General features: G+C 26.5%; 4 protein-coding genes across 4 annotated transcripts; 2 read left to right on the forward strand and 2 right to left on the reverse strand.

Annotated features, from left to right (window-relative positions):
• Window positions 1-386: 386 nt before the first annotated feature.
• Window positions 387-7265, reverse strand: DICPUDRAFT_148358 (uncharacterized protein; the record flags this gene model as incomplete). Its single annotated transcript, XM_003284537.1, has 8 exons — window positions 387-3826; window positions 3916-4706; window positions 4783-5232; window positions 5418-5591; window positions 5660-5889; window positions 5964-6287; window positions 6355-6580; window positions 6856-7265. 8 exons carry the CDS (start codon window positions 7263-7265, stop codon window positions 387-389), a joined length of 6045 nt encoding a protein of 2014 aa, XP_003284585.1.
• A 301-nt stretch (window positions 7266-7566) lies between these two features.
• DICPUDRAFT_148359 (uncharacterized protein) lies at window positions 7567-7809 on the forward strand (the record flags this gene model as incomplete). The annotated part of the gene is made up of 1 exon (XM_003284506.1): window positions 7567-7809. One exon carries the CDS (start codon window positions 7567-7569, stop codon window positions 7807-7809), a length of 243 nt encoding a protein of 80 aa, XP_003284554.1.
• Window positions 7810-7933: 124 nt separating this feature from the next.
• On the reverse strand, window positions 7934-8110 carry DICPUDRAFT_148360 (uncharacterized protein; the record flags this gene model as incomplete). The annotated part of the gene is made up of 1 exon (XM_003284538.1): window positions 7934-8110. One exon carries the CDS (start codon window positions 8108-8110, stop codon window positions 7934-7936), a length of 177 nt encoding a protein of 58 aa, XP_003284586.1.
• Window positions 8111-10436: 2326 nt separating this feature from the next.
• DICPUDRAFT_96754 (uncharacterized protein) lies at window positions 10437-15449 on the forward strand (the record flags this gene model as incomplete). Its single annotated transcript, XM_003284507.1, has 4 exons — window positions 10437-10488; window positions 10559-13239; window positions 13308-15035; window positions 15116-15449. Exons 1-4 carry the CDS (start codon window positions 10471-10473, stop codon window positions 15447-15449), a joined length of 4761 nt encoding a protein of 1586 aa, XP_003284555.1. The 5' UTR covers window positions 10437-10470.
• Window positions 15450-16096: the final 647 nt, after the last annotated feature.

The following is a 16096-nucleotide window of genomic DNA, read 5'->3' on the forward strand; positions in this document are numbered from 1 at the left end:
TAAAGTGAAAATGAAAAAAATAGAAAAAAAAAATTAAAAAAAAAAAATAAAAAAAAAATAAAAAAAAAAATAAAAAATTTTATTTTTTTATTTTTTTTTTCATTTTGATATGCCGTGTGAATGATGATTATGTGCGAACTTCTGATTCATATAAAATATGACATTTCATTGGTAATATCAAAAAAATAAACATATTTTTTTTTATAATCAAAAATGAAAATAAAAAATATAAAATTAAAACATATAAAAATAAAATAGTTATTAGAGTTTTATAATTCAAATAAAAAAAAAAAAAAAAAAAAAAAAAGTTAAATAATTTTCTATTTACAATTTGTAATAAATAATGAATGAAATAAACATTATTTATATTATTTTATTTTGTAATATTATATATTCAAGTTATTTTTTTTACTATTTTCGATTGTGATTCTTAAATCGTTTGGACCAAGGTGCGATGGTTGAACATATGGAGTTGAGGGTTTGGGAGTTAGGCGTGATTTTAATTCGCGAGCATCAATTTCTAAATCTCTATTATACATTTTATCTTTATCTCTATTTCTTTCTAATCTTTCTGGTTTTTCCAATTTATCAAATTCTCGATTGTCCTTGTCTCTTTCCCTATATTCTTTATCTCTCTCTCTCTCTCTATCTCTATCCCTGTCTCTATCTCTATCTCTATCTCTATCCCTTTCCCTATCTCTATAATCTCTATAATCTCTATGGTCCCTATGGTCTCTATAGTCTCTATAGTCTCTATAGTCTTTATGGTCTCTGTCTCTGTCTCTATCTCTATTTATATAGTCTTTATCTCTGCTAGTTCTATTTTCTTTATCATTGCTATCTCTATTGCTTTTGGTATCTCTATCATTGTTTTCTTTATTGTCTTTAACTTCACTTTTTGGTTTACTATCTTTGGAGGTGTTTAAATTGTTTACAGGAGCTGTTGTTTCAGAGCTTGATTTTAAATTTTCATTTTGTAAAAGAGAGCCTTTTTCGATTGATTTTGAACTAATTTTGAAATATGATTTTATAGTGGTTGATTTAATAAATTTTTGAACATGTCTCCAAATTGGTAACACAACTAAAGAGGGGTAATGGCCAACAATTATAGTTGAGATTTTACTTGAAAGAAAAGGTGTTATCATATCACTGCCCCATGGAAAGTAGGAGTAGTCGATTTGTGGATTTTTGCAACATGAAAAAATTATTATATCCTTTTCTTTACCAGAGAAATCGTCAATTGTACCAATTTCAATGTTGTTTTTCTTTAAAATATCTTCACTTGGAAGGTTCTCTCTTATTGATTTTACTTGTTTTCTAAAAGGGGTAATGATACCGATTGTTAAATTGAGCGATTTGATTTGATCGGCCAACAAAAGTTCTATAATACAACCAATGGTTTTGCTTTCGTGGAATGATTTAAATGGGCTGTGAATTACACTATCTGAATAGATTATATCATAAAATACAAATGGGCCAAGTTTTGGGTCTTTTAATAGCTCTGTGGCTTTTGGATTGGTTAAAACTTTTGATTCTTTTTTGTTTCCATAAAATTCGACCTCAAAAAAGGGGGATATGACAGGATTTATACGATGTTGGTAGTTGAGATAGGCGCATGGATAACCTAATTTTTTTAAACGATGGAATAGTGTTTGATTTAAATAGTTTTGTCTATCAGTATATGGCATTGATGCCGAAACGAATCCACTTCCATTACTGTCTATTGAGTCAGAGCTAATATTTAGTAATGATGTTGGTGATAGAGAAGAGTTGTTTGTAATTGAACCTGGTACACCATCTTTGATTGGTGATAAATTTAAATCATTTGGATATACATCTCTATCACCTATTAGAATAACTTTATTTACATTGGCAATGAGGAGTGGGCAAATACTAGTGAGTTCAAAGTGTTTGGTTGCATCATCGATAATTAAAATTGAATTACCATCATTTGGAATGGATATGTCTTGAGTTACATTTACGGTGCTAATCAAAATTTCAGCTTTGCCGCAACTAAAAAGGTCATATTCACTATTGAAGCCTCTTTTTTTAATAACTGATACCTTTGTTTTTTTATATTCTTTATCGAAAAGGTTATCTCTGAGTAGTGTTTCAGTAAGTTCTTCAACTGTACTCATTGAATAGAGACATACTACAATTCTAGTTTTATTTTGACAGTTGGCAGAAAAAATTGATAGTAAAGGAATAAGTAATGTTGATTTGCCACTTCCACCAAATCCACTGATTAGATTTATACCATCGTTTTGTAATGATGCAGATATTGCACTAACTTGATAAAAATCAAAATATTTTCCAAGAGAGCTGTTAAAATTTTTCTTTAGAGTTATTTTTTGTTTTGGATCGGTTCTATTGTTATTGAATGGTGATATGATGCTCTTGAATATTTTTGAATTATTTATTGTGAAAAGGGCGTTGAAGCTTTTGTAATATTCGTTTAATGGCGCAACTGCTTGAATAGTAAATAAGTCACCATTCATTGAGTTCTTTTCGATTTCTGCAATATCGAAAAATGGTTCAATCTTGATAAATTTGTTTTGTTTGTTGATGTCATTGACAACACCAAAGCATTGAATCATTGAGGAGAACTTGGTGTTAAAACGGATTAAAACAAGACTTCTATTTTCAAAATCGTCAAGACACTTTGTATCACCGGTTTGAAAAAGTAAAAACTGTGGTTCACATCCTAGTAATGTTGTAAATATTTCGACAGAGTCTTCTGTTCCTTTAATAATTCTTTCTTTTAATCTTTCCCATAAAATTGGTTCATAGTAGTTGGTATATTCATCATGGCTTGAGAAGGAGTCTCTAATTGAATAGTCTTCATTGGTTTGATCTTTTATTTTTGATACATTTTGAGCCCATGGTTTTTTCGTTTTAAATAATTTTACAAATCCTTCAAATGAAATATGTGTATAGTCCTTCATAGTATTCACACTTTCTCCTGTTCCTCTTGACTTTAAAAATTCAAATAAATTGCCTTCACCACTACTAGTTTTAATATTAATGCTACCCATATCAATACTATGTGATGCTTCTGATGTTTCTGAACCAATATCTGATATTGATGAAAGATCTGATTTAATTGGTTCACTTATCATAATATCGTTAGCATTTGCTATTGCTGGTGTTAGTATATGGTTGTCACTATCATTCAGCTGAGAGGGTTGAATTGGACTCGTCATTGGGGTAATGTTTGTTGGAGTAGTAATTATGGCTGCTGGGTAGTTTATTGTAGTGGTTGTAGTTATTGGTGTAGTATTGGTACTTGGTGGAGATAGGGTTGTTGCTGTTGTGGTTGGAGTTGTGTCCGGAGAAAGATTGTATGTGTTGGGTATTGGATTTGACATTGGGTTTGGTGTGGGGTTTGGTATTTCTATGTTTAAACTTTCAGTATTTTCATTTTTGTTTAAATTGTCTTCATTGTTGTCAAGTTTATTTTTTTTTATATTATTACTGTTATCTTGATCTGTATCAAAGGATTTTCTTTTATTGTTTTGTCTTTCTTCACCTTCAATGTTGGTACTTGTATTACTTGCTTTGCTACTATTGCTAATCGAGTCATCTGTGTCTAAGTTATTAATTGCATGATTTTCATCAATATCATCTTCATAATCAAGATTCTTTTTGGTATTAAAGGTATTTAAAAGTTGTGGATTGATAGTAAGTATTTTCTTTGCTGTTATAGCCTCTTGAACTAAATTAATAATTGTAGTAAATTGACCCATACTATAGTTGTTATCACTTTTACTAATTCTTTTAATTAAATATAAAATTGAACTATCTATGAGTTTTTTATTGACCAAAACTTTTTTAATATTTATAAATAAAATAAAAATTAATATTTATATTTTTTTTTTTTTTTTTTTTTTTTTAATTTAAATTTTTGTGACTTACCATTTAATATCGAAATAAGAGAAATAAACCATTGTGAATCAATACCTAAAGATTTCCACTGAAGTAAATTTTCAATCCAAGAGTTGTATTTTGAAATAATTGAAAATGAGGGATCATTAAGCTTTAGGGTTGTACCATTGTTTCCTTCAATGTTTTCTTCAAAATAATAAGAGGTTGAGTTTTCGAAACAAAAAAAGTCAAAGCTTTGTAGGAATTGTATTATATTGATTGGCATTGATAACGATAGATTCTGATTCATCTTTAAGCTTTCTCTGATGTAATTTGGATACTGTTGAATTGAGTTAAACATATAGCTATCGTTATTAGTTAATGAAAGAAAGAATGATGGAAGAGATTCTTTACAGGAGCAGTACATTGAATTTTCGGAGAAAAATGAAAACGAGTCATTTAAAAGTGTAAACATTGTTTTAACTCTTTCGCCTTGTATAACATTGTTGAATTCATTGACACCATTTTCATTTTTTATTTCCATCTCCATTTCAATATTGTTTGATAGTATTTTTTTATATTTTGAAAGTAAAAAATCAATTAGTGGCCAGATTATATCAATTAAAAGTGGTCTAAAGTGATTTTCTATTGTTCCATTTCTAAATAAAAACAACAGATGATTGCTGAAATAGAAAACCAAATTGATAGAATCTAAACAATTTAATATACCATAATTTACAACCAAATCTCTAATAACACCTACTGCACCGCTTAGGGTAAGTGTTGGGTCCTTTAAAATTGCTTCGGTAAAACTTGAAATTAAAAAATCGATTGGGTATTTTCTATTTAAATAAAATAAATAAAATTAATATATATTTTTTTTTTAAAGATATAATTTTAAAATTAAAGATTACTTACTTTAATAATAATTTTTTAAAAGCTTCATTGATTTTTGTTGATGGTGAAATTAAGAATGAAAAAATACTGAGTTGGAATTGTTGCGAGTCTAATACATTAAGTCCTTCTTTTGAGACGATGTTATTGACAGATGAATAGTGCGTGATCATCATTGTCAAGTATTGTTGAATTAAATCTTGATATTCTGTTAATGATTTGTAAAGATTTGAATTTAAATATTCATTCTTTGCTTTTCTTGGTAAAAAATTTACATTGGCTAACCCGAGTATATGATGAGACTTTAAAATAGTTTCGTGGATCCCAAGGGGGATGTTTGCTGGGTTCAAAAGTAATAGTGTACACCATATTGAACTTGGCCAGAATTCATAGTTGTTTTGTGATGCTTGAATAATATCTTTTTCATCATTTGAGTTTAAAATAAACTGATAACGATTTCTTAGTTCTATACAGCTTTTAAATAATTCTCTTTTTAAGAATGGTATATATATGTCCTTTTCATAAAACATATTCTGATATTTTTTTGATATATATAAGATCAGTTTTTTACCAATTAATTCTAGATAATTAAATGAGGGGCTATTGAAAAAAAATTAGTATAAATAAAAATAATGAGCACAGAATTTTTAAAAACTTACAATGAATTTAAGAATGTTACAGAATCACTCATAAAAAAATCTTGGATGTCTGGTTGAAATGATTTAAAATTTTCAATAAATAATTTGCTGAGGAAATCTAAAACCATATTGTTTAAAGTTTTTTGATTTTCTTCGTCGCCATAATTTAATATTGAATCTTTTAATTTGTTGAGGCTATAAAAAAATAAAGGTATAAGTAAACAAATATTTTTATCAAGTGAAACTATAGTTCTTATACATACAATAAAAAATACTCATCATAATTGTAGTTTTTAGATAAAATATCCAAAATAATTTGTAAATAATATATTGTATTAAAATCTTGGGTATATTTCCAAATATTCTTTCCTAATGAGAGAAATATAATATCTAATGTCCTTAAAATTGGTTTTAATAATTTTGGCCTTTTTTGGAATTCTTTTAAATCATTGAAAAGTAATTTTAAAAAACTTGGATAATTTACTAAAAAAACCTAAATTAATAAAATTAATATTAATAATTATAAATTAATAAAATTTTTATATTAGAAGAATGGGTTATACATACTGATAAACTGTTATAACTAAACTTTTCAATAAAAAATGGTAAGGCATTGTAAATATCTTCAATACAATCAGAGAATATTGAGTTTGAAATTGGTTGATTGTTTTGATGTTTTTGTATTGTATCGATTAAGTTTTCTAAAACTGGTTCGAGTGATGGAAAGGATTCTGTTTCAATCTTTTGATGATAATTATAAACTTTGACATAATTGTATACCAATTGTTTTAATGAATCTAATTTTCCCATTAGTATTGGATAAATACCTGGAGTCCTGCAATTCCCAAGAATATACTTTATCGATTCGTCTATATCAGGGTTTTGTAATGCCTATAGTAAATACAAGAATATGTTAAAATATGTGTTTTGTGATGATTTATAACTAAATAAACCTTACCAAAAATACTTTATTCTTTAATGTTTGATTTGAAAGTAAACTTGGGGAAAGTAATACTTCAATTAAAGAGAGCCTCATTGAGGCTGGATTATTTTCATAAAGACTTAAATTATCCAAAATTCTCCTTGAGTCATAATCATTCAACATATTTATAATTGATTGAACGTCATAATCGAATGATAGCACTTTAAGTTGCTTTTTTTTACTGAGAATATATTGTAAAAAGCTACAGTTATATTGATAATATAAATTTAAAAAGTTAGTATTATTATTTATTGGTAGTTTTTTGTTAAAAATTAAAAAGTTATCCTACCAATCTCCACACCCTGATAGCTGCGATCTAATCCTAGCCTTATATTCCTTTAATGACGCATCATAAAGAAAATATTCAAAAATTAATTCTGCAATTGTAAAATGTTTACACCATATACTAAAAATAAAAATAGTTAATACATAGTTTATATAAGTTGAATTGATGTATAGTGAAATTCTAATATTTACTGGTCTTTATCTTTTAAATACAATAGAGAGTTTGTAAGCATTAGTGGTTCTCCATTAAGTTCAGACTCTGGTAAATTGTATGCAACTTCTTTCCATTGCGAAATTAAAGTCTTTTCTGCCGTTATAAACAATATTTTTTCAGTATAAACATGAAAATTAGAAATATTTATTTTTGTTGAATCTGTATCATTATTTGAATCATTTGGAATATTAGGGTCAGTATTATTATTATTATTTGAATCCATAATTTGTTGTAATTGCTGTTGTGTTTGTGGTTGCTGTAATTGTTGGGTTTGTTGTTGTTGTTGTTGTTGTGGATTATATTGACTTATGCGTAAGTCATCATTAATTATAGGTTCTTTATTATTTGAATTATTATTTAAATTAATTGAATTATTATTATAGTTCATTTTAGATATAGTAGTAATCTAAATGGTATTGGGTTCAACAGGAAATAGTAAATATTATTAATAAAAAAAAAAAAATGAAAATTAAAAAAATAAAAAATAAAAAATTTTTTTAATTTTATTTTTTTTAATTTTTATTTTTTTAATTTTTATTTTATAAAAATAATTATTCAATTTAATTGTTTAATAAATTATAATTTTTTAATTTTTTTTAACTTTTTTTTTTTAAAAATAATTTAATCCAAAAAAAATTAATTTTTAAAAATTAATATAAGTATTTATTTTAATAATTAAGGAGTGAATTATGATAGAAGTAACAAAAAAACTTATTAGTGGCGGAGCTATTAGCAAAGAATTATTTGAGAAACTCATACAAATTCCTAGAGTGCAAAAAGCAAGAAATAGTTTAAAAGAGTTTAAAATGAATGCTTTAGATCCAGATAAAGATGTTAAATTGCGCCATTATAGCCCTCATACATTTGCTATGAACCGCTACGATAGAGAAATGCAACAAGTGTCCAAAGAAAAAGGCAACTTTAAAAAATAAATTATCATCCTGATAACATAAGCTTATTTTAAATAGTTATTATAATAAACGTTATTAATAAACCTGCTTGAATTAAAGCAAAACCTTTTTTATTGCTTTAGTTTTGTAAAAAAACTTTTTTAAGTTATGATAATTCATTTTCATTATCACTTTCTCCGCTTAATCCAACACCCTCATTGTCGTTAAATAACATAAAATTACTGATATCATCATTATATTTTTTAGGTAAAGTATAGATATTTTTCAGATAATGTCCTATTGAGCTACTTGCAAAATTGTCCATACTAAAAAATTCATTCATACTAAAAAATTCATTCATACTAAAAAGTTCATTCATGTATGCTTTATTGAGCTACTTTCAAAATTGTCCATATAAAAATATAACGTCAGCTGCAGCAGAAGATAAACAAGCAGAGGAAGAAATAGAATCAGTCTGGAATTTTATTAGCCCAAAGTTATTTAACAAAGAGGAAGGAAATGCAAAAGAAAAAGTTCGATTTGACTCCTGACATAGTAGAAGTCAATATAGGGGGAGTCAAATGTTGTGCAAGATACAAAAAAAGAAAAAATTATTGATAATAAAAAAAAGAACGTATTGATTACAATGGCGATAGAAGAAGAACAGCGTAGGGAATTCAAGACATGGTGCGGGCGCAAGGGGTTAAAGATGAACAAAGCCTTAATACAAGGATTTAGCTTATTGAAAAAACAAGATTATACATAAATACATATTAATGTATCTATGTATAATCATAAATATGTATGCACAGATTTGATAATAAAGAAATAAAATTTAGAACTTACAACTAAACTTTAGAGTGCTAATTCCAAGTTTTTAATTAATACTCAACGTATATATAATTAAAATAAGATGCAATATCAAGCATCGGTAGTATACATAAATACAGATTAATGTAATTATGTATTAGCATTAATCTGTTTTAATAAGAACAAACAAAATTTGTTATACTACATTTATTTTAATATAGCTAAAGTAGCTGGCTTATTGCCAGTTGTCTCAAAGAACATAACAATAATTGTATATACGATATTTTAGCTTTGCCACTTTCTGTTAGTCCTTTCTTAAATCTACATTATGGAATACAAATTATGGCTCATAATTATACATTAATTTTTTGTATTTTGTCATTCACAATGCACCACATCTTAGTTTAATTATAATAAAGCGCTTAGTATTGGGTGATAAAGCTTACTGGAGTGCATTACATGATTCTTTACACCCATTAGGAATTTAAATAATAACGTTAATAGTTTATATCACCTAATATTACGTGTCCTACTATGGTATTACCAACAACAACACTTGAGAAATATACGGACACAAATAGATTGTCCGTGTAAGTACGTCTTTTATTAGAATATGTTACAATTCTTGTTATACACTACAGTTAAGGATGCCCCACAATCACCTGATAGCTCTAAAGCATGATTATTTAGATCTGGACTATGTTCCACAGTGTAAATTAAATTCCATAACAGAGCGCACAACTTTTAGTTGATAAATTAAAAAATTTTTAGTACTTTAGTTAAAAGATAAAAAGACTTCTTTATGATAGAAAAGAAATTAAGCTAGCTTCTTTGTAAAGCACTTCTTCACTCAAGCACGCGATAAATATGCTAATTCAGGAAGCATCAGGAATAACAATAAATTAACAGGAATTAGAAGCGGAATTATCTAAAGCATTAGAAACCACTATAACTGCATTAAAGGTGCACCAAGCAAATTTTAATTTAAGTGCAGAAGATGGTCAAAAAATTAAACAATTAGAAAACAAAAGTAATTCCTTTTTAGAAGAACATTCTATAAATAAAAAAGAAATAGAAGGGTATATAAAAAAGGGGGAGCAAGAAACAAAAGAATTAAATACATTATTTAAAGAATTAAAAAGTGGGAATCAGATAGAAGAAAAAAGCATTGACAATTTACTTAAAAACCCTGAAGAGCTTAAAGCAGAAAAGCAAAAAAGAACTCTTTTTTAATCACAAAGCAAAATTTGACCATTATCATGAAGAATTAAATAGCAAAATAGGTTCGTTAGATAAAGAAGTCAGCTCTTTAAGAAAGAAGGATCCCACAGGCCAAAGCTCTGAACTAAAGACAAATTAAAAGAGTATAAAAAAGCTCAAGAAGTACATAGCAAGATTAAGCTAGAGGTAGATAAGACACATGATAAAGTATGTTCTAATGACAAAACGCATGCGGAAATTATAGCAAAAATTCATGAAGAAGTTACGAAAAGTAACTTTAAACAAAAGGAGTTGCATCCGAAATTTGAAAAGTTAGTCGCTCAACATGAAGAGATAACAGAAGAATCATTTTTTATTATTAATAAATATTTATTTACTATTAGTGTTATATTTATTCACTCTTTTTTTAAACAATGATGAAATAAAATAATTATATTATATAGATCCAATTTCAGAAATTAAAAAAAATAAAAAAATTATTTTAAAGATTTTTTTTAATTTATTTTAATTTATTTTATTTTTTTTTTTTTTTTTTTTTTTTTGAAAATTTAAAAAAAAAAAATATATAAACAATAGTTTCAATTTTATAACCTCATACAACCCAAATATACAAATTATAATAAATAATAAATATTTATTTATTTTTGTTGATATAGTAATATAGAAATATATATGGATTATATTTGTATTGTAAATTTTAAAAAAATAATTTGATGTTTAAAATAAATTAAAGAAATATATTAATTTTTTTTTTTAATAGATTACTCTTCCCAATGGAAGAACTATAAATATAAATATAACCAATGAAACATCAGTTCAGCAACTAAAGAATCAAATATTAGCAGTAGATAGCAGTTTAGGGTCAAATTTTTTGTTAAGTTTATCATCGGACTTTAACGATACCTCGCAAATAATTAAAGCAGTTGGATGGACCAAACTATTATCAATAGAGCAAATATTAAAACAAACATTACAAAATAAACCAAAAGAAAGGAAAAAAATAATTTTATATATTGTACCATCATCTTCTTCACCTCTGAAATCACCCTCCCCTTTATCATCCTCACCTTTAAAACAAAGTACTGGAGGTTTTTTAAATAATAATAGTTTTAATAATAACAATAGTGGTAGTAATAGCAGTATTAAAAATAGTACAGATAGTTTTAAAAATGAAAATATAGAGTTTAAATCTACAAAGGAGATTATTGAAAGTTTACATAATAACATAGCAAATAACAATAATAATAATGTAAAAAATAAAACAAATATAAAAAACCCAGCAACTTCAAATTTAAGAAAATCAAAATCAGATATTAGATTTGAAGAGTATTGGAAAGCACAAAATATCGATGCCAATACTAGTAATAGTAACAATAATCGTATGAATAACAATAATAATAATAATAGTAATGATAATAGTGTTTCAGTTTATAGCGGGGGTTATAATGAATTTGTATCACCACAACAAACAATTTCTTCGCCATCGACTAATGTTAAACCTCAGCCACAACAATATAGTTATAAAAATAATAACCCATATCAAATAGAGCCAAATGTACCTGGCCAAATTATTTATCAGCCTTCAACATTTGGCGGTGGTAGTAATAAAGCAACATTAACATATAAACCAAAATCATCGTCCACATATGATAATAAACCATCAGCCTCCACAGTAAATGCAAATCCAAGTATTTCAATTTCACCACCAACTAATTCAACAAAAGCTACTTCTAATAAGTTGGAAAATTTGGATTTAAATTTATTAGATGAAATGGTTGGTCAAATTTCAATAAATAACCAAAATCAAACTAAATCTCAAAAAAAGAGATCATCAAGTTTTTCATCTCACTTTTCAACATTTATCGGCAATACAGTATCATCGAAAAATTCATCGACAATTATATCACCACCAATTAATAACAATGAAAATTATTACCAACCATCACAACAATACCTATCAACAGCATCTTCTTTATATAGCAATGATAGTAATAGCAGTAGTAATAGCAGTGGTTACCTTGAACCAATTGGACAAAGACAAAGAGGTAGTTCAGTCTCATCTGTAAGTTCAAATACTGGAGGAAATGGTCCATGTTTTACTCAATACTATTCAACATCTTTAAGAGAATCTCCAATTATATATTCTGGTGAACTCTATAAAAAAAATAGAAACCTGGTGGGTTGGAAAAAAAGATATTTTATTTTGACCTCCACCAAACTACTTTATGCAAACTCTTCCAATGAAACGCCCAAAAGTGAGTTATTGTTATCAGACTATGTATTAAATATTATATCGGATAGTAGTTCAAAATATTTCTGTTTCCAGTTAACTCCAAATACCTCGGGCGGCTTATTATATTTATTTGGTATCGAAGATTTAGATCAACACAGAGAATGGATCAACGCCATTACTAATAGTTTTAAATGTTTGGACTATAATATCCCAATTGATGCATCATCTCTACCAAATGTAACATTATCCCAAAAGAAACATCAAACTCTAGAAATTGATTACTACAAAAAACTACCATCAGAAATTAAAGTTGCCCATCAAAATGACGAGATCAACTATTTTAGATTCAAAATGTCACGTCTATTAAAATTAATCCAGCAATACACTTTCAAATCAAATAATTTAATTTTAATTAATTTAAATAGTAATAATTCATATTCACCATATAATCAAAATGTTGGCAAACAACAATCTTCACAAGCCACCTCAACAATGAACAATACCAATTTCATAACAACTGTATCATCAACACTATCAATAAGAAATGCATCAAATAGCGTAAAGCTTGAGAATGTTAAAGTTGAAAATCAAATTACACCATCCCCAACTGCTTTGGCAGTAACAGCAACTAACACCAGCAATTCTATCAATTCCAACAGATTCATTAAAGTTATGATTTATCACAATGGTTTGGTCATAAAATATTCTGTTAATATAAACTCAACATTTGAAATGATATTAAATGAAAGAGTAGATTTATTTGGGGAAAATGCATCAAATAAATATGGTTTTAGAATTGTTGGTTCATTAGAGCATATTTTTAATTTAAAAATTCAATTAAAGGATTCAATCTACGTCGAGAAGGCATTAAGATTTAGAAAAAAGTTTAGATTGCAAACCATTGATGTTTCATTACAATCAAGATTATTTATACCAAATGTAATGACCTCTTTAGAATGGAAACAACTGGAAGAGAACATCAATCTCAATGACAACTCACCATCATCAACAAAACAATCGAACAATACCTTATCATCATCCTCTGCTTTATTGGTCGACTTGACCAATAGTAAAAAGCAATTACCAAAATCTCTTTTAGATTCTAAATTGGTCATCTCAATAGTATCACTAGAAAATATACTACCAATTTTAAAAAGATACTATCCAAATAGTTATAATAAAATTTCAATTTACATTGAAATTCAAATGTATGTATTATTTTATAAAATATAATTAAAAACTATAAAATTAAATCTAACAATTCTTTTTATTATAGTTTATACGGTGATGTATTATTGTGTAAAAATAAAACATCTTGTAAATCAAATATTCTAGAATGGAACGAACAATTATATTTCGATATAAATATGCTTGATTTCCCAAAAGAATGTACATTTTTAACCAGTGTTTATTCAAATGATTTAGTAAATTCAAGTAATTTATTATTAGCACAATTCCCATATTTGTTCCAATCAGTTGACAATAAGAAAATAATTAAAGAATGTTTTGAAATTGACCTACTTCCAATCTACCAGCAATCACAGTCAAGCAATGGACCCGTTTCATCACCTTCTTTACTTCAACAACAACGTCAATCATCACAGTCGCTATCTGTACTATTAAATTCATCTCAAAATCCAATTTTAAAATGTAAAATACCAAATATCTTACAATCGCTATACTTTCAAGAGATATCATCAAATATCATCAATGGTAATAATAGTAACAACAGCAATAGCTCATTTAGAAAGCAGACTATTACTTCATCATTAACAAATGAAAATGTAAATAGAATTATAGAGAGTCTAATGAGATTCGATAGATCATTGGTAAAGGAGTCCCATAGATTGGTTCTTTGGGAAAATAGACACTATTGCAAACTTAACTTTCCAAATATTTTACCAACTCTTTTATACAACTTTTCATTTTTAAACTATAGCTCACGTGTAGACTTGTACGATCTTTTGAAAGACTGGCCAATATTATCACCCGAGTATGGTATCGAATTGCTTTCAAGTGACTTCATCGACGACAGAATTAGAGAAAAAGGAGTTGTATCAATTAATCAATGGGATGATAACCAACTATCGCTATACTTACCACAGATTGTATCAATGATAAAGTACGAATCGAATAACTTTTCTTCTTTGGCATGCTTTATAGTGAAAAGAGCAATTTGTAATCCATTAAAAATCGGTGAGCCTGTATTCTGGCTATGCTCAAATGAAATTAATTTATCAGAGAACAAGATTCATATTGTCATCAGATATAGATTGATCATGGAAATAATATTAGAGGGCCTGGGTATAGGTGTAGTAGGAAATAACAGTAGTAACAATACCATCAACAATAACCAAGGTAGATTCGGCCAATCACTACTATACCAATATCTTTTAATCCAACTGTTAAAACAAATCAATTTAGATATTATCAAAGAACCTGAAAAACAAAAACAAATTTTCGAAACTAGGTTAGCATCAATTCCTAAAGTATTCTCATTACCAACCCATCCTTTCCAAGAGTTTAATGGTTTCATATTGGAGGAGTTAAAAGTTAAAGATAGTAATGCTGCCCCACTATGGTTAGTTTTTTCATCTGTAGATCCACATGCCGACGACACCAAAATTATTTTCAAAAAAGATGATGTTCGTCCTGATGAACTTTGCCTACAACTGTTCTCGGTTATGGATAGTATATTAAAATCAAATGGTTTGGACTGTGAATTTACCATATTCAAGTGTATGTCTGTTGGTAGCGGATTAGGCCTAATTGAAGTAGTTCCAAACTCTGTAACATTAGCTGACTTTATGAGAGATACAACAAAGTATCCTTCAATCGAACAATGGCTACGTCAAAAAAACCCTCACGATTCCTCATATAAAGATATATTTTTAAAGTCTCTCTCTGCATATTGTGTTGCTACATATTTATTAGGTATTTACGATAGACACAACGATAATTTAATGGTATCCGAAACTGGTAATTTCTTTCATATCGACTTTGGGTAAGTAATCATCACCATACGCATCAATCATTCCATTCACACTTTATTAACCCACTTTTTTTTAAAAAAAAAAATTATAGTTACTTTTTAGGTAAAGTTACAAAATTCTTTATGTTTGAAAGAGAAACAGCTCCATTTGTATTAACAAAAGATTTAGTTCAAATGATTGGCTCAAAAGAAAATGAATTCAAACAATTATGTTGTAAAATTTATAACATTCTTAGAGAGAACTCTAGACAACTGTTGAACCTAATTACAAGCAACAATGGTAAACAATTGGTTCAAGAAAGATTAAAATTAGATTTAACAAATGAACAAGCCGAAAAATACTTTTTATATTTAATCAAAGAAAGCAAAGGAAACACTCGTGCAGAAATTAATAATATTGTCCATGTCCTTGTCCATCCCAATTGACCTTTTTTTTTTTACCTCATAAATCATTTTTTTTTTTATTTCTTTTTTTTGTTTTTATCAAATAATTAAAATAAAAGTAAAATAATTTATTAAAAAACCCACTATAATCTTATCTTTTAAACAAAACACATTCCCCAAAAAATATACTTAAACCACACCCCCACAAAAAATGAAATTTATAAATTATTTCCTTAATTAATTAAAAAAAAATAGTAGTATTCAAATATAAATAAAAATATATTAAAATATAATATTTAAAGTAAGAAAATTATTTTTAAATTTGGTGTAATTAAATATATATCTTTATGTATAAATAATTTATAGTTTTGTTGTAAACAAATAAAAAAAATTAAATTAAATTAAATAAAATAAAATAAATAAAATAAAATAAAAGGAAATTGTATATATAATTATATACAAATAAAAATATATAGTTATAATAATTAATTAGGTCTTTTCTGGTTAGAATAGAAATACCGCTCTAAGTATAAAATAAATATTTTTTTTAAAAATAATTTATTTTTTTATTTTTTTAAATTATTTTTTTAATTATTTTTTTTAAATTATTTTTTTTTTTTAATTTTTTGAAAAAATCTTTTTTTTTTTTTTTTTCATTTATACACAGAGTAATTATTATAAAACTTGAT

The sequence above is a fragment of the Dictyostelium purpureum genome (genome assembly GCF_000190715.1).
Source record: "Dictyostelium purpureum unplaced genomic scaffold DICPUscaffold_27, whole genome shotgun sequence".
In the NCBI taxonomy this organism is placed as follows: Eukaryota; Evosea; class Eumycetozoa; order Dictyosteliales; family Dictyosteliaceae; genus Dictyostelium; species Dictyostelium purpureum.